The 23,032-nt window shown below is 43.1% G+C and overlaps 1 protein-coding gene across 1 annotated transcript in view; it reads right to left on the bottom strand.

The window, feature by feature from the left end:
• LOC140897050 (cytosolic phospholipase A2 gamma-like) overlaps window positions 1-23,032 on the bottom strand; it is a 44,681-nt gene that overhangs the window by 6,889 nt on the left and 14,760 nt on the right. The window contains exons 8-14 of the mRNA XM_073309320.1: window positions 21,124-21,177; window positions 15,213-15,269; window positions 14,667-14,723; window positions 5,199-5,261; window positions 4,518-4,580; window positions 2,189-2,233; window positions 468-563 (exon numbers count right to left, since the gene is read on the bottom strand). Of these exons, the coding sequence (XP_073165421.1) occupies window positions 468-563; window positions 2,189-2,233; window positions 4,518-4,580; window positions 5,199-5,261; window positions 14,667-14,723; window positions 15,213-15,269; window positions 21,124-21,177 (435 nt within the window). The remainder of the gene's footprint in view (window positions 1-467; window positions 564-2,188; window positions 2,234-4,517; window positions 4,581-5,198; window positions 5,262-14,666; window positions 14,724-15,212; window positions 15,270-21,123; window positions 21,178-23,032) is intronic.

The following is a 23,032-nucleotide window of genomic DNA, read 5'->3' as shown; positions in this document are numbered from 1 at the left end:
GTCAAAATCCAGTGATTTAGACTTTTGATTTAGGGCAGTTATAAAATAGACTAGAGAATTAACATTAAAAACCAGAATGATTTGTTGATTTAAGGATATTTAGTTTGTACATTTTGGCATATGATGTTGACAGTTTGTGTTTTAATGGTTTAAATAATCATTTGATTCTCCTCTTTATTTTCATCAACCATGAAGATTTAAATTGGTAAGACTAAAAAATGTTTAAAATCTATATTTTCATGCTACTGAAAATTTAAATTAATAAAAATCTTAAAAATGCTTAAAGTAAACAATGACACTGTCTGTCAAAATTTAAAAATAAACATTGAATTCTTCTAACCGTAAAAATACCGTATAGGAAGACAACCCTTTCTCATGTTTCTGTGTGATGTATTTACTGTCAGAACGGGACCCTAGGAAAAGGAGACATCCACACCACAGAGTCTGTAAACCCATTTTTTACTTACAGCATTTGTAAAGAAAGTTATTGTTCGTTCCCCATTTCCAGGTCAAGAGACCATGAGTGGTTTTTTGCCACATTCTAGCGAAATCCACCACTGAGCCTGTGAGAGGGCACAAACCAGAATTCAAATATCAGATCTATCTATCTATCTATCTATATATATATATATTCAGGAACTTCTGAAAACCAGCAGAGTTTTTCTTATCTCTTATTTGCTAGTGCCAACCAGGAGCTGTGGGAACAATCACAGCAGAGCAAAAGTTGTGGAATTTTCAGAATCCTGGATTCCCTCATTGTACCACATAATGACCCCCACACACTTATCTGGTTTGAGATGTGTCAGCTGTCAAGTTCTCCCCTGTACAGAACACCTGATGGTAGTATAAACCATTTCCTATATTCCACTATGTAAGATATGTGGCCCAGTTCCTTTAGCTGCTGATTTGAGCTGTGCAAATAACTGAATTTTGGTTTCACTGTCGAACAAACAATTGTAATTAAAAAATCCCAAATGATTTTTTTTTAAATTTCAGTGAAAAGAGAAAGAAAACAAAAAAATCATTGTATGTAGAATTAAATGTTTGGCTTTACTCAGAATGAAATATTTTATTTTGGTTTTTGAGTTCTAAAAGTTTTTTTTAAGTGAAATTGAACCAAATTTTTTTACTAATTTTCTTAAAAAACTGTTTTTATCCAAAAAATCAAAACATTTCACTTTGAAAATTTCAGTATGAAATATTTGGTGTGGTTTTTTTCTGATTTGTTTTTGTTGTAAAATAAACAGTTTCGCAAATTTGATGCAAATTCATGAAATATTATAATCATAGAATCTCAGGGTTGGAAGGGACCTCAGGAGGTCATCTAGTCCAACCCCCTGCTCAAAGCAGGACCAATCCCCCAGTTTTTGTCCCAGATCCCTAAATGGCCCCCTCAAGGATTGAACTCACAACCCTGGGTTTAGCAGGCCAATACTCAAACAATGGCTGACCCAAACGTGCTTTTTTCAGGAAAGAAAATTGAGCTGAAAAATTTCACCCCCTTCTAATGCTGAGTTCCCTCAACTCCCACTAGAATTGGTTTGAGCTGAGGAAACACAACCTTCAATTGTTAAACACTAAAAATCGTCAAAATCCAAATACGGCCCACTTATAATAATAATAATTTGAGTCAATCTAAACATTTTGGTCAACACAAAATGGCTTTTAGATGCCTAAGTGCTTCTGAAAATACCACTAGGCACCTAAATATCTTTGAAAATCTGGTGCTATGTGACTTAGGGGCAAAGTCCTACTGAAAGTCAACAGGGTTTGTACTCTGACCTCCTTTTCATGCCTTTTGAAAACTTCACCATATATCTGTCATGGTGCATCAGATCCACATCTCTAAGCAGAAATAATCACATTGCACTACCTGAAAAGGACATTTTAAAAACACAATCATTGATATTGGTGAAGGGGCCCAGAAACTTTCATAAAGGGCACGACAGAAAACCTGAACATAAACAAGGCTATTCCGGAACAGCTTTGTGCTGAGCAGACATTTTTCAAAAAATGACAACATAAAAATTATTATTCATGAGGAAGGGTGAACAAGAGCCGAGGGATTTGTTTAACTGAACAGTTCACTGGGCCTGAGTCTCTTTTCACAAAGATGCCAATAACTCCTCATGCAGCAGTGTAAAAGAGGAATTTCAAACTCAATCCACAGGGGATTAAAATAATTTACCTACTCCACCTTTAATGTTTTCAGTAATTGACTTGTTCTTCGTATCTGAAAAATATATTTGGGTTATCAATCACTGCATACTATCATTGACAATAATGCAATCACCTAGGCAACAACATTCAGGGTACAATGATTAAGGCCAAGTTTGCATTTCCTGCAGGTTGTAAGTATCATAAGAAAGAAAAAAATGGGAGAAATGTATGATCTGATATGCAGTATCTTCAATTCTCCTACTAGGCTGAGTCAATGTCTTGCCACTTTCTCCTTTAAAATATATAGACAATATATGGATGGATCTAGACTGTTCTCAGTTAAAAATAAAAATAAATAAGTGCTGTCAGCACTTAGCTCAGCATGTTCCTTGGAGCCAGATCTCCTTAGGGCTTGCAGCTGGGCACCCTGCTGAGTACCTGTGTCTCTACCCCTGGCCTCCTGGCCAGAGAGAAGGCTGCAGCCAGCATTTTGGCAGGGCCTTAAAGGGCCCCTGCCATGCCACATAACTCCAATGACTTCCTCTTCCTAACATATGCCACTGTTGCAGAGAATAGCATATGACTACAGAATGCCAAAGTCCTATAAGCTTCAGTATTCTCTCTATATATAAAAAGAAAAGGAGTACTTGTGGCACCTTAGAGACTAACCAATTTATTTGAGCATAAGCTTTCGTGAGCTACAGCTCACTTCATCGGATGCTGTAGCTCATGAAAGCTTATGCTCAAATAAATTGGTTAGTCTCTAAGGTGCCACAAGTACTCCTTTCTTTTTGTGAATACAGACTAACACGGCTGTTACTCTGAAACCTCTCTCTCTATATAGGTTTAAAGCCAGAAGGGACCATTAGATCACCTAGTCTGATCTATTGCATAGCATAGGCCACACAATTTCATCCAGTTACTTTCACCGAGCCTGGTAACTTGTGTTTGACTAAAGTATCTCTTCCAGAAAGGCATCCAATCAGACTTTGAAGCCAAAGAGATTGAGATTCCACCACTTCCCTTGGGAGTTTGTTCCAATGGTTAATCACTCTCATCATTAATAGGTGTGCCTTATTTCTCACTTTGATTTGTCTCACTTTAACTTCCCGCCATTGCTTCTTTTTATGCCTTTCCCTGCTAGATTCAAGAGTATGCCTGTATTTTATCACTGTGAAAGTGCACTGGACCCTCACTAGAACGCGGGGTCAGGATCCATGAGTGATACCACATTAACGTGGGGACAGCATTATAGTGGAGGCCACGTTACCATGGATCCCAATTTAAATATTTAAATTTGGGATCCATCGCCAGGACCGCACTATATACAAATCCGTGCTATAGTGATGCGCGCTCTAGTGAGGGTCCGCTGTATTTAAACACCATAATCTAGTCACCTCTTGGACTTCTTTTTCATATATTAAACAGACTGATCTCCTTAAATTTCTCACTGTATAAGACTTGGCATAATTTTTGTGACACTTCTCTGCATTCATCTCCAATGTTTCAGTGACCCATTTTCAAATATGGACACCAGAACCAGAGACAGAATTCAAGTATCAATTTCAGGCAGTGGATTGGGAATCAACTCAAGCCAGTTCTACTCCTGCCTTTGCCAAAAGTTTTCTAGGTGATATTTGAGAAGTCACTTAGGCTGGGATTTGTAAGGGATTGAACACTCATATCCCACTGAACATCAATTTTAATTTGTTGAGATACCTTTGAATTTCCCAACTTTATTTCTCATTGAACCTCAGTTCCCCATCCTGAATTTTTGAAAGCTTCTCAGATACTTTGGTGGTAACCATCAAAGAGTTGCCTATATTATTTAAGAAACAGGAGCTTCCCAGGAGGCTTTGGTTCTGAGCACACACTTAGAAAACAGAGAACATGAGCATTACTCATGAGACTATATCATTAACAATCTGGATATGATTATCCTCTCAAGCAGGAGCAGATCAGAAGCAATTCCACTGTTGGTAGTGCTAGTCTGAAAATGTGGTAGTGCTCACTTTACTTGTAAGGGGTTTCCTGATCAGGCTTGTAGGCTATTGGGCTCTAAGGGAGGCATGTGATCTAGGTTTTTAAGCAGTCATTCTGAATAAAGCCAGCCTAGATCAAGGTGGGGAGAGTTTTGCCTCTCTGATTTAGGGGGCAGCCTGCTTTTTCTCTCTCTGTTTTTATTTCCTGAGTATTGAGGTTCTGGATTTTTTAAAAAAATAATGTAATATTACACTGCAACCTTCCAGCAAGAGTTTTTAATGTTTTTATCCAACTTCTCTGTTTGAATGCTATGAACATAAAAGCAGTTACAGCTACAGGGTCAGAGCGAGAGATCCAGAATTATACACACCTACCTGGTGAAAAGCCACCTGGTGAAGCTCCTGCTGGCTCACTCTGCAATGAGCCTTCCATATCACCTGAAAATGTCATAAGGATTTCCAGTCATTTCACACAGCCACAGACAACAATATAATAATTTAAGAACCAGTATTCAGGTTACAATGATGACATTTGCTAGTAACAGAAGGACAAAAATATTAGTTGAGCTACAGCAGAATTGAGTTCCCCTTCTGCTACTGCTAATCTGGGGTTGCCTCCACATTTTTTCCTTTTCCAGAAATTGAAAAATTATCCTTTACTGTGTGTCCACATTGCAAAAATCAGTGTTAAAAAGTGTTATAATTACATGCTATCACTTTCCTTGTAAGAGGTTTCCTGGTCATATTTGCAGGTTAAAGGACTTTGAGGGAAGCATGCAATGTGGGTGTTTCAGCACTCAGTCTACAAAGAAGCAGCCTGGAGCAAGATGGTTGAGTTGTGCCAGCTTGCCTTAACAAGCAGCCTGCTTTTTCTCTCTCTGTTTTTGTTTCTTGTGTGGAAAGGTTCTGCATTTTCAGAAAAACATGGTGATACCTCGCAACCTTGGAGCAAAATTATGCAATTTTTAATCTAACTTCTCTGTTTGAATGCTATGAACATAAAAGCAGTTACAACTGTAAGGTCAGGGTGAGAGATCCAGGAAGATATACACTTACCTAGTGAAAAGCCACCTGGTGCAGATCCTGCTGGCTTACACTGTAATGCACCTTCCATATCACCTGAAAATGTCATAAGGATTTCCAGTCATTTCACACAGCCACAGACAATAACATAAACATCTAAGGGCTAGTTTAAACTGAAAACCTAGGTCAGTTTAGCTACTTCACTCACAGGTGTGAAAAATTCACACCTCTGAGAGATGCAGTAAAATGATGTAAGCCCCAGTATAGACACAGGTAGTTTGATGGAAGAATTAGCCTAGTTACCTCCTCTCAAGGGGGAACACTAACTACAATGATGGAAAAAACCCTTCCATCGGTCCAGGAAGTATTGACAAGACAGCACTACAGTGACACAACTGTAGTGCCATAGCTATGCCATTTTAACATCTGTAGATGTGTAGACAAAGCTTAAGAAACAACACACAGAGTACAATGAAGATATTGTCAAGTAGCCCAAGGACAAAGTTGTTAGTTGAAATGCCTCAGGATAGATTCTTCCCCCTCCTTCCCTACCTCTAGTCTGGGATGTCTCCACATTTTGCCATTTTTTTTTTTTTTACTTTTCATCTGAAAAAAAAATTATCCCTTCCTCTGTGTCCACATGGCTACAATCAGGGCTTGTCTACATTATCCGCTGCATTGGCAGGCAGTGATTGATCCAGCAAGGGTCGATTTATCGCATCTAGTCTAGACGCGATAAATCAACTGCCGAGCACTCTCCCGTTGACTCTGGTACTCCACCAGGGTGAGAGGCGCAGGCGGAGGCGATGGGAGAGTGTCAGCCATTGACTTACTGCAATGAAGTGCGGTAAGTAGATCTAAGTACGTCGACTTCAGCTACGTTATTCATGTAGCTGAAGTTGCGTAACTTAGATCAATCCCCCCGCCCTCTTAGTGAAGACCAAGCCTCAGTGTCCAAATTTTATTATTTCTCTTCTCAACTACTGCAGCCTTTTCCTCTATTGTCTCACAAAAACATTCATTAATCCACCTATGGTTGGACCAAAATTCTACCCCAATATCATCTTCCTCATTGTCTGGCAAGATGGCCACATCACCTCGAGGGCTGTTTGAAAGTTTTCTGTCAAAACTATTTTTAAATAGTTTTAGCTGCAAAATTAGGGTGTGGGGAGTTTGGGTTGTCGGGGACATTATTATGAATATCCCCAAAATGTCAATGAAAACAGAAATGTTATATATTTAAAATAATTCCATTTAATCAAACAGTTATTTTTCACACACACACACACACACACACACATACACACACACACAACAAGGTCTAGTTTGTTGATTAGCACCATAATGAATTCCATAAATAAAAAATTCTATATTTACAAAATGGTTTCTTCTTTAGCCATCATCCTGGGGCTGGTTTTGTTCAAAATCTTTATTAATGATCTGGATGATGGGATGGATTGCACCCTCAGCACTAAGCTGTGGGAGAGGTAGATACACTGGAGGGTAGGGATAGGTTCCAGAGTGACCTAGAAAAATTGGAGGATTGGGCCAAAGTAAATCTAATGAGGTTCAACAAGGACAAGTGGAGAGTCCTGCACTTAGGATGGAAGAATCCCATGCTCTGATACAGGCTGGCTAAGCAGCAGTTCTGCAGAAAAGGACCTGGACATTACAGTGGATGAGAAGCTGGATATGAGTCAACAGTGTGCCCTTGTTGCCAAGAAGGCTAACAGCATATTTGGCTATATTAGTAGGTACATTGCCAGCTGTCAAGGTTCCTTCCCCACCCTGAACTCTAGGGTACAGATGTGGGGACCTGCATGAAAACCTCCTAAGCTTACTTTTACCAGCTTAGGTTAAAACTTCCCCAAGGTACAAATTAATTTTACCCTTTTCCCTTGGAATTTCCACTGCCACCACCAAACTTTAACTGGGTTTACTGGGAAACGTAGTTTGGACACGTCATTCCCCCCAAAATCCTCCCAACCCTTGCACCCCACTTCCTGGGGAAGGTTTGGTAAAAATCCTCACCAATTTGCATAGGTGACCACAGACCCAAACCCTTGGATCTTAGAACAATGAAAAAGCATTCAGTTTCCTTACAAGAAGACTTTTAATAGAAGTAAAGGAATCACCTCTGTAAAATCAGGATAGTAGATACCTTACAGGGTAATTAGATTCAAAACATAGAGAATCCCTCTAGGCAAAACCTTAAGTTACAAAAAAGACACACAGACAGGAATAGTCATTCTATTCAGCACAGTTCTTTTCTCAGCCATTTAAAGAAATCATAATCTAACACACAGCTAGCTAGATTACTTACTAAAAGTTCTAAGACTACATTCCTGTTCTGTACCCAGCAAAAGCAGCATACAGACAGACACAGACCATTTGTTTTTTCTCCCTCCTCCCAGCTTTTGAAAGTATCTTGTCTCCTCATTGGTCATTTTGGTCAGGTGCCAGCGAGGTTACCTTTAGCTTCTTAACCCTTTACAGGTGAGAGGATTTTTCCTCTGGCCAGGAGGGATTTTAAAGGGGTTTACCCTTCCCTTTATATTTATGACACGCCCCCCCAAATCTCAGCTAGGGTGAAATGCTGGCTGGGATTTCTTCCTGGAGCTCTAGGAAAAACAGAGTTAATAAGACACATGCACCTCTAAATATACTACCAAGTACATAAAGACTAACAATATTTTCCACATCTCAAGGATGATTTTAACCAGTTGATTCTGGGAAATTTTCACGGGAGAGTGCATCAGCCACTTTGTTAGAAGCTCCTGAGATGTGTTGGATGTCGAAATCAAAATCTTGGAGAGCTAAACTGCACCGAATAAGTTTTTTGTTATTTCCCATGGCAGTATGAAGCCACTGTAGTGCAGCATGGTCGGTTTGCAGGTGGAAATGCCGTCCCCAAACATATGGGCATAGCTTTTCCAGGGCGTAGACAATGGCGTAACATTCTTTTTCACTGACTGACCAGTTGCTTTCCCTCTCAGACAGTTTTTTCCTGAGAAACACTACAGGGTGGAATTCTTGATCAGGTCCTTTCTGAATTAAAACTGCTCCCACACCACGCTCGGACACATCTGTGGTTACTAGGAATGGTTTGTCAAAGTCTGGGGCCTTTAGTACAGGGTCAGACATGAGTGTCGCTTTAAGCTGGTTAAAGGCCTTCTGACACTTTTTGGTCCACTGAATGGCATTTGGCTGTTTCTTTTTGGTTAGGTCTGTCAGTGGGGTGGCGATTTGGCTGTATTGCGGTACAAAATCTTCTGTAATAACCGGCCAAGCCTAAGAAGGATTGAACCTGTTTCTTTGACTTTGGGACAGGCCACTTTTGGATAGCGTCCACTTTGGCCTGTAGGGGGCTGATAGTTCCTTGACCCACCTGGTGTCCAAGGTAAGTCACTCTGTTGAGGCCTATTTGACACTTCTTAGCCTTAACAGTTTGTCCTGCCTCCCTTATGCGCTCAAGGACTTTTTGTAGATGTTCCAGGTGTTCTGCCCAGGAATCCAAAAATATGGCCACATCGTCAAGGTAGGCGACTGCATATTCTCCTAATCCCGCTAGGAGACCATCTACAAGTCTTTGGAAGGTGGCGGGTGCATTTCGCAGCCCGAAAGGGAGGACATTAAATTCATACAGCCCGAGATGTGTGGTGAAGGCTGACCTTTCCTTGGCGGATTCATCTAGCAGTATTTGCCAGTACCCCTTGGTTAAGTCCAAGGTAGAGATGAACTGGGCCCGTCCCAGTTTCTCTAATAGTTCATCTGTTCATGGCATGGGATAGTTGTCTGGGCAAGTTACAGCATTTAGATTACGGTAGTCCACGCAAAAACGTATCTCCCCTTCTGGTTTGGGAACTAGAACCACTGGAGATGCCCATGCACTTCCAGAGGGGCGGATTACCCCGATCTGTAACATATCCTGGATCCCCTGTTCTATAGCAGTTTTAGCTTGAGGAGACACCCGGTAAGGTTGGACTTTAATTGGGTGAGCATTACCTGTGTCAATGGAGTGGTATGCCCGTTCAGTCAGTTCTGGGGTGGCTGAGAACGTTGGCACGTAGCTAGTGCACAGCTCCTTGATCTGCTGTCGCTGCATACACCCAAGGGTCATGGAGAGGTTCACCTCTTCCACACCACCAGCACTTTTCCCTTCGTAGTAGACACCTTCAGGCCACTCAGCGTTGTCTCCTCCCTCGGCTGTAACCTGACAAACCTTTAATTCTCTGGAATAAAAGGGCTTTAGAGAATTAATGTGGTACACCTTAGCCCTGGTGTTGCTTAGAGCTACTGCTTCCGGCCATCGGGTGGCAAAATCCATGAAAGTCAGTATGTACTACTTTCCTCTGAGTGTCTTTTTTGGAAAAGGACCCAGAATATCCACAGCTACTCGCTGAAATGGAACTTCAATGATGGGGAATGGCTGGAGAGGGGCTTTGACCTGGTCCTGGGGTTTTCCCACTCTTTGGCATACTTCACAAGACCGGACATAGGTAGAAACATCCTTACCCATTCCCTCCCAGTGGAATGACCCCCCCAAATGGTCTTTGGTCCTGTTCACCCCAGCATGGCCACTAGGATGATTGTGGGCTAAGCTCAAGAGCTTGGCCCGGTATTTAGTTGGAACTACCAACTGTCTCTGAGGATGCAAGTGTCTGGGTCTCTGGGACTGGATCCGCTACTGCTGTTGCAGACATTGGCCTGGGGTCCGGGTCCATCACCTCTGACCGGGTCCTGATAGAAGTTTCCGGATCAGAGCTAGGCCTCATGGCTTGTTTAGCCTGGCTGCAGGTGACCATTCCCACCCTCTTGGCCCGCTTCACATGGTTGGCCAAGTCTTCCCCCAACAGCATGGGGATGGGACAATCATCATAGACTGCAAAAGTCCAAGTTCCTGACCAGCTCTGGTACTGGACAGGCAACTTGGCTGTAGACAAATCGAAAGAGTTGGACTTGAAGGGTTGAATCGTCACTTGGATCTCTGAGTTGATTAAATTGGGGTCCACTAAGGAAGCATGGGTAGCTGACACTTGTGCTCCGGTGTCCCTCCACGCGGTGACCTTCTTCCCGCCCACACTCACAGTTTCCCTCCGCTCCAAGGGTATCTGGGAGGTATCTGGGCCTGCGGACCTCTGGTGTGATTCCGGTGCAATGAACTGTAATCTGTTGGGGTTCTTGGGGCAGTTGGCCCTTACATGCCCCAGCTCGTTACATTTAAAACATCGTCCAGCTGACGGGTCACTGGGGCGAGGTGGGTTGCTGGAGAATGGGGTGGTGGGACGATAAGGTGTCTGGAGGGTTCTTCGGGGGGTAGGTGGGGCCTTTGGCGGCTCCCGGTAATAGCGTGTGATCTGGGGTTGTCCCTTCTGGTCTCCACTCCAACAGCGACCAGTTTTCTTCTTCTCTGCCACCTCCACCCATCTGGCTCCAATCTCTCCTGCCTCGATTACAGTTTTGGGCTTCCCATCTAGGATGTATCTTTCTATTTCCTCAGGAACACCCTCTAAGAATTGTTCCATTTGCATTAGGAAGGGCAAATTTACTGGAGATTCAACACTTGCTCCTGATATCCAGGCATCCCAACGTTTCACAATGTGGTAGGCATGTCGGGTAAATGACACGTCTGGTTTCCACCTTAGGGCTCTGAACCTCCGAAGAGACTGCTCGGGTGTGATCCCCATTCTGACTCTCGCCTTGGATTTAAACAGTTCATACTTGTTCATGTGTTCTTTAGGCATTTCAGCTGCCACCTCAACTGAGGGTCCACCGAGCTGCGGCCTCAGCTCTACCATGTATTGGTCGGTAGAGATGCTGTACCCAAGGCAGGCCCTTTCTAAGTTTTCTAAGAAGGCCTCAGTATCATCACCTGCCTTGTAGGTGGGAAACTTTCTGGGATGGGAAGTGGTACCTGGAGAAGGATTGCTAGGGTTTGTTGGTATATTCTGCTGAGCCTTTATCTTCTCCATCTCCTCCACATGCTTCCTCTCTTTTTCCTTTTCCTGCAGTTCTTTGGCCCTTGCCTCCATTTCTTTGGCCCTTGCTTCCATTTCTTTGGCCCTTGCTTCCATAGCTGTCCTGTGAGCAGACACTTGGTGTTGTTCTGCGTCTTTCGCTGCCTCGCTTTCTTTGTCCTTTGCCTCCATTTCTTTGTCCCTTGCCTCCATCTCTTTGTCCTTTGCCTCCATTGCTCTCCTGTGAGCAGCTTCTAGAGCTTTTTCAGCTTCTTTCATTGTCTCCAGTTTAGCTAACTCCAATTTGTGTAGTGCCTTGGTGTCTGTCATCTTTACCTCTCTGTTTTTAACTAACTTTACACCCGAGGGTTAGAAATAAAACAAACAAAACTTGGCTTGTAAAATTTTGCCCTGCTGGAATAGGATACCTATTCTCTGATAGTGATTGTCAGCCTACAGAAAAAGACAATTCCCTTTGTCTCTGCTCTGGCTCCAAATCAAAGCAAAAAAGCTCCACTACTTGGAAACCTCCTTTCCAGCAGCCCCAAAGGAAAAAAAAATTCCTTTTCAAATCTGTGCTCCTTTTAAAAAAAATCAAAATCCTAAAAAAAAAACAAACCCTACCACTTTTGTCTCCAGGCAAATGGGTAGAACACCCCCCTATTTACTTTTAGGGGAAAAAAACCTCTGGTTTGCGAAGACTGTGAATTTCCCTGCAGGAGGTTAAGTACACTTCCTCCAGGCAAAGAAAACCTGCAATTCACAAAGATAATCCCCTTTTGTCTCTGCTCTGGCCCCAAAGCAGAGAAAAAACTAGCTGCTTTCAGTTGGACCTCCTTTCCAGCAGCCCCAAAGGAAAAAAAAATTCCTTTTTAAAATCTGTATTTCTGGCTCAAAAAAATCTCAAATTGATCTCAAAAGGATTTCAGGTTAATCAGCAGCAGATCGAGGGAAGTGATTATTCCCCTCTTTTCGGCACTGGTGAGGCCACATCTGGAGTATTGCGTCCAGTTTTGGGCCCCCCACTTCAGAAAAGATGTGGACTAATTGGAGAGAGTCCAGCGGAGGACAACTAAAATGATCAGGAGCCTGGACACATGACTTACGACCAGAGGCTGAGGGAACTGAGCTTGTTTAGTCTGCAGAAGAGAAGAGTGAAGGGGGATTTGATAGCAGCCTTCAACCACCTGAAGGGGGGTTCCAAATAGGATGGAGCTCAGCTTTTCTCAGTGGTGGCAGATGACAGAACAAGGAGCAATGGTCTCAAGTTGCAGTGCGGGAGGTCTAGGTTGGATATTAGGAAACACTATTTCACTAGGAGTGAGGTGAAGCACTGGAATGGGTTACCAAGGGAGGTGGTGGAATCTCCATCCTTAGAGGTTTTTAAGGCCCAGCTTGACAAAGCTCTGGCTCGGATGATTTAGTTGGTGTTGGTCCTGCTTTGAGCAGGGGATGGGACTAGATGACCTCCTGAGGTCTCTTGCAGCCCTAATCTTCTATGATTCTATGATCCTTTGTCAAACAGAGAATGTGAGAGTTAATATTTATTGGAATGGATAACCAATACTCACAACACAATTTGCCCAATTCAGGTAAAAATCAGAACCAACATTACTCTTGTAAAGAGAGTTACAGGTTTCCAGGAATGTATTGTTATACTGAAACATATTAATGACTGCCATCTGGTATGTATTTGATCTGAAGACATTCATAGACCTCTTCCATGCCAGTGGGCCTGTTATGCATACTTCAGACTCAGAAGGCTCATATAAATCAGCCTAGGTAGGAAATGATTTTCCCATTCCACAAAAATTTTGGAGATTTCCAAAATGTGCCTGTCTTGAATTGATTCAAATAGTCAAATCTCAAAATGCTTTGCAAACTGACATACCTCACCCCTAAAATCAGTTCAGATCAATTGAAATGTTTCATTTAAATAATGTTAATCCTTTTCATTAGTATAAATTAAGTTCACTTTCAAAATGAAAAGCTTTTTAAACTGAAAAAATATTTGTTTAGTTTAAAGTATGCTGAAACAGGATTTTTCATCAATTTCAAAGTATTTTTTCCAGCTTTTTTAGTTGGGGTGTTAATCGAAATTAACACTTTCCAACTGACAGTTTGAGTTTTGTCAAAGTGGCATTTTTCAGGAACAAAAAACTATTTTGTCAAAAAAATTCCCAGTCATCTCTACAATTACACCCTTTTAGTGAAACAAATGCAAACAATGAGAGTATTTCCTATGGCAGGTCAGATTTCAGCCATGCATACTGAATGGCTTCATAAATGATCTGGAGGATGGTGTGGATTGCACTCTCAGCAAATTTGCGGATGATACTAAACTGGGAGGAGTGGTAGATACGCTGGAGGGGAGGGATAGGATACAGAAGGACCTAGACAAATTGGAGGATTGGGCCAAAAGAAATCTGATGAGGTTCAATAAGGATAAGTGCAGGGTCCTGCACTTAGGATGGAAGAATCCAATGCACCGCTACAGACTAGGGACCGAATGGCTAGGAAGCAGTTCTGCGGAAAAGGACCTAGGGGTGACAGTGGACGAGAAGCTGGATATGAGTCAGCAGTGTGCCCTTGTTGCCAAGAAGGCCAATGGCATTTTGGGATGTATAAGTAGGGGCATAGAGAGCAGATCGAGGGACGTGATCATTCCCCTCTATTCGACATTGGTGAGGCCTCATCTGGAGTACTGTGTCCAGTTTTGGGCCCCACACTACAAGAAGGATGTGGAGAGGGTCCAGTGAAGGGCAACAAAAATGATTAGGGGTCTAGAACACATGACTTATGAGGAGAGGCTGAGGGAGCTGGGATTGTTTAGCCTGCAGAAGAGAAGAATGAGGGGGGATTTGATAGCTGCTTTCAACTACCTGAAAGGGGGTTCCAAAGAGGATGGCTCTAGACTGTTCTCAATGGTAGCAGATGACAGAACGAGGAGTAATGGTCTCAAGTTGCAGTGGGGGAGGTTTAGATTGGATATTAGGAAAAACTTTTTCACTAAGAGGGTGGTGAAACACTGGAATGCGTTACCTAGGGAGGTGGTAGAATCTCCTTCCTTAGAGGTTTTTAAGGTCAGGCTTGACAAAGCCCTGGCTGGGATGATTTAACTGGGAATTGGTCCTGCTTCGAGCAGGGGGTTGGACTAGATGACCTTCTGGGGTCCCTTCCAACCCTGATATTCTATGATTCTATGATTCTATGATAATGGTTTCCCTGGTTGTACATGCAGAGGCTACGATATTTATTGAAGGCTGGGTATCAGAGAGGCAGAAGACCAAGAGATGGAGTTGTGAGCATGACTGTGAAAAGGAAGCACAGAGATTGAGCTGGTTGGGCACAGAGCTCTTTGAGTGACAGACTTGGGGATTTCTGAGGAAGGAAACTGCTCGTTTTTTTGTTTCTACTCTGTTCAGGGAGACATGATTTACCTGACTTGTTTCATCTATTCCTCCCCCAAACAACATGGCCCTGAAGACCCCAACTATTGGCTAACGATGCAGAACAAAACAGGCAGCCATATGTATATACTTACCAGCTTCAGGTTCAAGGGTGGGTGCTGGAAACCCCTCGACTATTCCTTCTGGACAATCTGAAAATGCCATTAGGATTATCAGTTATTTCATGGACAATCACATAATCAACTAGGAAGCAATTCATGTTACAAAGATCACGGTCAAGTCAATATTTTCAAGTTTCAGAAGGAACAAAATTTGTAGAAATTAGAGGAAATCCAATTTTTTTAGCTGAAATAGTTTTTTAACCAAAAAACAAAAGTAAACAAAATAAAATTTCTGCACAGAAACATTTCTGGGGGTTGAATATTTCTATTGTTTTCATGAGTGACTAGAATATGAAAACTGACTTTTTTCAGTAAATTTGTTTTGGTTTTGATAAAAACAATCATTTTTTAGAAAACTGTTAGTGAAATATTTTTTATTTCTGGTATTTCAGTGAACAACCAGTATTTTTTCCCCAGGGGAGGGGAAGGGAATGGCCTTTTATAGACATCAGCAGTAGGCACATCTGGTAAGTAATTCCACTTGTATCATTGGAGTGACCATGGTCTATAATGACCTACTTTCTTTAGATGGTGAATGTGATTCTTTTTCTCCCTTAAAGAAGCCAAAGAATATATCTGAAAAAAAAAACAACCTCAATTAGGCGAGTCAGTTATTTCACAATACATTGACAATAATTCAGTCCTTTAGAACACAACTTTTAGGCGGCAAAGATTTAGGAGAAAAATATATTGATGAAATTATACCACATTTATTTCTGTCTACTCCCCATCAATCTTGTCACTAAATCTCTATCTTATCATTATCCCATGTTGAACACCCACTTAGTGTGGCACTGTGTCCTTCTCTAGAGGTGCTTGGGACACTTACAGAAGTTGATGTCACCTCTATTTGTGGTTGAACTAAAGGGGAACAAAGTGACAATTGGAGTGGGAGTGGTTTATATATCCATTTCTGTCTGTTCATATGACTCAAACCATCATCTAGATCTTATTACTTCCCAAAGTTCAAATCTTTGTCAAAGTTGAAATATTAAATATCAGTTTTGACCTTTTTTTAAAAAAAAATCCAGTAGGAAACTATAAAAGGAAACTAAGCCTTGGTCTACACTAGGACTTTAGGTCGAATTTAGCAGCGTTAAATCGATGTAAACCTGCACCCGTCCACACGATGAAGCCCTTTATTTCGACTTAAAGGACTCTTAAAATCAATTTCCTTACTCCACCCCTGACAAGTGGATTAGCATTTAAATCGGCCTTGCCGGGTCGAATTTGGGGTACTGTGGACACAATTCGATGGTATTGGCCTCCGGGAGCTATCCCAGAGTGCTCCATTGTGACTGCTCTGGACAGCACTCTCAACTCAGATGCACTGGCCAGGTAGACAGGAAAAGAACTGCGAACTTTTGAATCTCCTTTCCTGTTTGGCCAGCGTGGCAAGCTGCAGGTGACCATGCAGAGCTCATCAGCAGAGGTGACCATGATGGAGTCCCAGAATCGCAAAAGAGCTCCAGCATGGACTGAACGGGAGGTACGGGATCTGATCGCTGTATGGGGAGAGGAATCCGTGCTATCAGAACTCCGTTCCAGTTTTTGAAATGCCAAAACCTTTGTCAAAATCTCCCAGGGCATGAAGGACAGAGGCCATAACAGGGACCCGAAGCAGTGCCGCGTGAAACTTAAGGAGCTGAGGCAAGCCTACCAGAAAACCAGAGGGGCGAACAGCCGCTCCGGGTCAGAGCCCCAAACATGCCGCTTCTATGATGAGCTGCATGCCATTTTAGGGGGTTCAGCCACCACTACCCCAGCCGTGTTGTTTGACTCCTTCAATGGAGATGGAGGCAACACGGAAGCAGGTTTTGGGGACGAAGAAGATGATGATGACGAGGTTGTAGATAGCTCACAGCAAGCAAGCGGAGAAACCGCTTTTCCCGACAGCCAGGAACTGTTTCTCACCCTGGACCTGGAGCAAGTACCCCCCGAACCCACCCAAGGCTGCTTCCTGGACCCGGCAGGCAGAGAAGGGACCTCTGGTGAGTGTACCTTTTAAAATTCTATACATGGCTTAAAAGCAAGCATATGAAAGGATTAATTTGCCCTGGCATTTGCGGCTCTCCTGGATGTACTCCCAAAGCCTTTGCAAAAGGTTTCTGGAGAGGGCAGCCTTATTGCGTCCTTCATGGTAGGACACTTTACCACTCCAGGCCAATAACACGTACTCGGGAATCATTGTACAACAAAGCATTGCAGTGTATGTTTGCTGGTGTTCAAACAACATCCATTCTTTATCTCTCTGTGTTATCCTCAGGAGAGTGAGATATCATTCATGGTCACCTGATTGAAATAGGGCACTTTTCTTCAGGGGACACTCAGAGGAGCCCGTTCCTGTTGGGCTGTTTGCCTGCGGCTGAACAGAAATGTTCCCCGCTGTTAGCCACGGGGAGGGGGGAGGGTTGAGGGGGTAGCCACGTGGTCGGGGGAGGCAAAATGCGACCTTGTAACGAAAGCACATGTGCTATGTATGTAATGTTAACAGCAAGGTTTACCCTGAAAGACTGTAGCCACTGTTTTATAAAATGTGTCTTTTTAAATACTGCTGTCCCTTTTTTTTCTCCACCAGCTACATGTGTTTCAAGGATCACAGGATCTTCTCCTTCCCAGAGGCTAGTGAAGATTAGAAAGAAAAAAAAATGCACTCGTGATGAAATGTTCTCTGAGCTCATGCTGTCCTCCCACACTGACAGAGCACAGACCAATGCGTGGAGGCAAATAATGTCAGAGTGCAGGAAAGCACAAAATGACTGGGAGGAGAGGTGGTGGGCTGAAGAGAGTAAGTGGCAGGCTGAAGAGAGTAAGTGGCGGGCTGAAGACAGGGCTGAAGCTCAAATGTGGCGGCAGCGTGATGAGAGGAGGCAGGATTCAATGCTGAAGCTCCTGGAGGATCAAACCGGTATGCTCCAGTGTATGGTTGAGCTGCAGCAAAGGCAGCTGGAGCACAGACTGCCACTACATCCCCTGTGTAACCAACCGCCCTCCTCCCCAAGTTCCATAGCCTCCACACCCAGACACCCAAGAACGCGGTGGGGGGGCCACCGGCCAACCAGCCACTCCGCCACAGAGGATTGCCCCAAAAAAAGAAGGCTGGCTTTCAATAAATTTTAAAGTTGTAAACTTTTAAAGTGCTGTGCTTAAAGTGCTGGGTGGCATTTTCCTTCCCTCCACCACCACCCCTCCTGGGCTACCTTGGTAGTCATCCCCCTATTTGTGTGATGAATGAATAAAGAATGCATGAATGTGAAGCAACAATGACTTTATTGCCTCTGCAAGCAGTGATTGAAGGGAGGAGGGGAGGGTGGTTAGCTTAAAGGGAAGTAGAGTGAACCAAGGGGCGGCGGGTTTCATCAAGGAGAAACAAACAGAACTTTCACACCGTAGCCTGGCCAGTCATGAAACTGGTTTTCAAAGCTTCTCTGATGCGTACCGTGCCCTCCTGTGCTCTTCTAACCGCCCTGGTGTCTGGCTGCACGTAACCAGCAGCCAGGCAATTTGCCTCAGCCTCCCACCCCGCCATAAACGTCTCCCCCTTACTCTCACAGATATTGTGGAGCACACAGCAAGCAGTGGGAATATTGGTTTCGCTGAGGTCTAACCGAGTCAGTAAACCGCGCCAGCGCGCCTTTAAACGTCCAAATGCACATTCTACCACCATTCTGCACTTGCTCAGCCTGTAGTTGAACAGCTCCTGACTACTGTCCAGGCTGCCTGTGTACGGCTTCATGAGCCATGGCATTAAAGGGTAGGCTGGGTCCCCAAGGATAACTAGGCATTTCAACATCCCCAACAGTTATTTTCTGGTCTGGGAATAAAGTCCCTTCCTGCAGCTTTTGAAACAGACCAGAGTTCCTGAAGATGCGAGCGTCATGTACCTTTCCCGGCCATCCCACGTTGATGTTGGTGAAACGTCCCTTGTGATCCACCCAAGGTTGCAGCACTATTGAAAAGTACCCCTTGTGGTTTATGTACTCGCTGGCTTGGTGCTCTGGTGCCAAGATAGGGATATGGGTTCCGTCTATGGCCCCACCACAGTTAGAGAATCCCATTGCAGCAAAGCCATCCACTATGACCTGCACATTTCCCAGGGTCACTACCCTTGATATCAGCAGATCTTTGATTGAGTTGGCTACGTGCATCACAGCAGCCCCCACAGTAGATTTGCCCACTCCAAATTGATTCCCGACTGACCGGTAGCTGTCTGGCGTTGCAAGCTTCCACAGGGCTATCGCCACTCGCTTCTCAACTGTGAGGGCTGCTCTCATCTTGGTATTCATGTGCTTCAGGGCAGGGGAAAGCAAGTCACAAAGTTCCATGAAAGTGCCCTTACACATGCGAAAGTTTTGCAGCAGCTGGGAATCGTCCCAGACCTGCAACACTATGCGGTCCCACCAATCTGTGCTTGTTTCCCAAGCCCAGAATCGGCATTCCACAGCATGAACTTGCCCCCTGCACCATGATGCATGCATTGGCAGGGCCCGTGCTTTCAGAGAAATCTGTGTCCATGTCCTGATCACTCACGCGACCGCGCTGACGTTGCCTACTCGCTCGGTATCGCTCTGCCAGGTTCTGGTGCTGCATATACTTCTGGATAATGCATGTGGTGTTTAATGTGCTCCTAATTGCCAAAGTGAGCTGAGCGGCCTCCATGCTTACCTTGGTATGGCGTCCGCTCAGAAAAAAGGGGCGGAATGATTGTCTGCCGTTGCTCTGACAGAGGGAGGGGCGACTGAAGACACGGCTTACAGGGTTGGCTTCAGGGAGCTAAAATCAACAAAGGGGGTGGCTTTACATCAAGGAGTATTTCAGGCAGGACTTCACGGAGGGTTCCAATAAGAAATGGTGCACCTAAGTTATTGTTCTTATTGGAACAAGGAGGTTAGTCTGGCCTCTGATTGATACATGGCTAGATTTACCTCGCTGCACCTTCCCTGTGAGTGACTGCAGTGTGACCTAGAGGAATGAGTCCCCTAGATGGGGGTGGGGGGGAAGCAAATGAGTACAAAACAAATCTGGTCTATTTCTTGTTTTGATCCACTCCATCTATCTTTTACATCTTTGGCTGGCAGCAGATGGTGCAGAAGGACTGCATGCCATCCACATCTCATGGCTGCCCGGCAGAAGATGATGCAATAGGACTGCTAGCAATCCATATCGCCTGCCTGCTCACCATAAGACGGTTCAATAGGACTGACTGCAGGACTGAAGAGAATGACCTGGTCAAGTCACTCCAAATTTAGTCCCTGTGCCCATGTATGCCCAGGCACTCCTGGCCGACATGGCCAGGAGCACCTCGGACATGACGATGACGGCTACCAGTCGTATTGTACCGTCTGCTGCCACAAGGCAAGGGGTTGCTGCTACTGTGTAGCAATGCAGTACCGCGTCTGCCAGCACCCAGGAGACATACGGTGACGGTTACCTGAGCGGGCTCCATGCTTGCCATGGTATGGAGTCTGCACAGGTAACTCAGGAAAAAAGGCACGAAACGATTGTCTGCCCTTGCTTTCACGGAGGGAGGGAGGGAACGGGGGCCTGACAATATGTACCCAGAACCACCCGCGACAATGTTTTAGCCCCATCAGGCATTGGGATCTCAACCCAGAATTCCAATGGGCAGCGGAGACTGCGGGAACTGTGGGATAGCTACCCACAGTGCAACACTCCGGAAGTCGACTCTAGCCTCGGTATTGTGGAAGCGCTCCGCCGAGTTAATTCACTTAATGCACTTAGAGCATTTTCTGTGGGGACACACACACTCGAATATATAAAACCGATTTCTAAAAAACCGACTTCTATAAATTCGACCTAATTTCGTAGTGTAGACATACCCTAACAAAGAAAAAACAGTGTAAGATGACACTTTATTTCATTTTTTAGAAACCAAAACATATCATTTTTCTATTTTTGGTGTTTGAATTTTCACTGCATTTCACAATCTCTCTCTCCCTTTTGTACTCATCGTCCTCTTTTTTTTAACTCACTGGGGAAAGTCGCATGTGGAAGAATATAAAAAGATGTGAGAAAAGTGGAGTAAATCCCAATTTTCAAACTTATTTTACTATTTTTCAACTAGAAAAAGTTGGGCATTTTTCCCACCAAAATTTGTGATTTTCTGATCTTCTCTAATAAAAATTTAAAACAGCCAGTCTAAGAACTTTTGCCATGAATTAAAATAGAATAAATAACTAAATAAAAAAAGTCTGCAGAACACAAAACATCCTCACATTCAGCAGCACACACAAAGAGATGCAGTTTGCCTTGTGCTGTAAAAGTCCTTACAGCGGGTTATTTTAGAGCAATGCAGGAAGCTAGTTCTGGAGTTGATGAAGAAGACTCCACTCTAGAGAGTCCCATCCAGAACAAACTTGAGGACCTGAGCTCTGACGCCAGTGTGCTATGAGAACAGAAACTGGCATACCTTTTATTACTTTTTCATTTTCCGTTTTGCTGCCAATGGCACTTCCCCACAAACCTGAAAACAAGAAGGAAAAGAGTATAAAAGGATTTGAAGCTGTTTACTTACACAGGTTCTACTTAGGGTTGATCATAACAGTATTTTCTTCACATTATTTTTTATAGAAAATTGGGGTTTTTGTCAAAATGAAAATGTCAAGTAAAATGTCTGCTTTCATGAAAAGGGTTTTTTTCATTAGAAACTTTTTTTATTTTTTATTTTATGTATTAATTTATTTATGTATTGGCTGAAAACTGAAATGTTTTTTGGTTTTCAAAAGGATTTGGTTTTCACTGCTTTTGCGCTGAACATTTTTATTGTGAGGGGTTTTCTTTTCCTTTCTTTTCTGAAAAGTCAAAAAATGTCCACTGAACATTTTCACAGTATTTAAAAAAAATATTATCCCATTTTCCAGAGTGTGGGGAGAGAAATCCCCAAAATTACTAGTTCCATGGTAAGAACCATTCTGCTATGTAAGGAGGACTCTAGTTTGGGTCAAGAAATACAACCAAAGAAACACATACCATAGATCATAAAGTCCTGCAGTCATAGACCTTGAGGCAGAAGGGACCATGAGATCATCAAATCTCACCTCCTGCAAACCACTAGACAGAAACACTACCCAAGATCCACACACTAAACCCAGCAACCAGAATTAAACAAAAGTCTCACAATCCTCAGAAGACCAAACTGTGAGAACATGTAATGGTTCCATATTGCGACCACATATGGGAGTGTGGTAATTAAGGTTATTCATTAATTAGATTCCTCACCAGTATCCAATGGACTGTCCTCCAGATGGCCCAAAATGTAGCAAAGGGTCAAATTGTGACCTCAGTTACACTACTGTAAACCACAAGACTATCTATTCAAGTCAATGAAGTTACTCTGAGGTGTAACAGAGTAGAAATTGGCCCATTTCCTTTAGAGAGCAATAAAAAATTACTGCTTGGATTTACACAGGAGCTTAAGGTAATTAGATGCCCAATTCCCAATGAAATTGGGATTTGGGCACCTAACTCCTTTTAAAATCCCTAGAAGGTAAGGCTGGGTTTTCAAATGAGCAGAAAAGGCCAAGCAACACAAACATGGGTGATCAACTCAGGCTATATCTACACTATAGACCTTAGAGACCTTAGAGCGACCTTAGAGAGACACAGCTGTACTTCTGCAGCCATGTTGCTGTAAGGTCTCCCATGTAGCTGCTGTATGCCGATGGGACAGCTCTCTTCCGTCGGCATAAACCATGAACATAGCACTGTCCACACGGGTAGTTTTGTTGTTGAAACTTACGTTGGTCAAAGGGATTTTTTTCCACATCCTGACAGACAAAAGTTTTACCAACAAAAGTGCTAGTGTAGACATAGCTTCAAAGGAGGCAGAATGGTCTACTTAATTGGGCACCACTCTGAGAATCAGGATACCTTGGTTCCTAAACCTTATCTCCCGTTACTGCACCGAGTGACTTCCCAGTTGTGACTTGAGTCATTTTCCCTTCCTATGTCATTTTTCCCCACCTGTACAATGCACATATTGATAATCAGAAAAAGTGCTTTAAGAGCTATGGATGAAAAGTGCTAAAGTTGGTTGAGATTTTCTGCTGAAACACTTGTGGAGAAAATTCCATTCGATCAAACCTAAACTGTTGATTGAAAAGAGTCAGTTTGGATGAATTTTTTACATGATTTTTTTTTTGAATAAAGTTTCAAATTGTTTCATTTTTACTTTTTTATAAACAAAAACTGTTTTTTGTTTTTTCTTTAAAAAGAACACTTTAAAATTTAATTTAATTATAGTAAAGAAAAAGTAAAAAATAAAAAGGGTCAAAACTGAAATGAAACATTTGAAATTAATTGCAGAGAAATGCAAAGTT

Source organism: Lepidochelys kempii, chromosome 13, assembly GCF_965140265.1.
Source record: "Lepidochelys kempii isolate rLepKem1 chromosome 13, rLepKem1.hap2, whole genome shotgun sequence".
Classification (NCBI taxonomy): domain Eukaryota; kingdom Metazoa; phylum Chordata; order Testudines; family Cheloniidae; genus Lepidochelys; species Lepidochelys kempii.
This window is presented reverse-complemented; position numbering and strand designations above follow the sequence as displayed.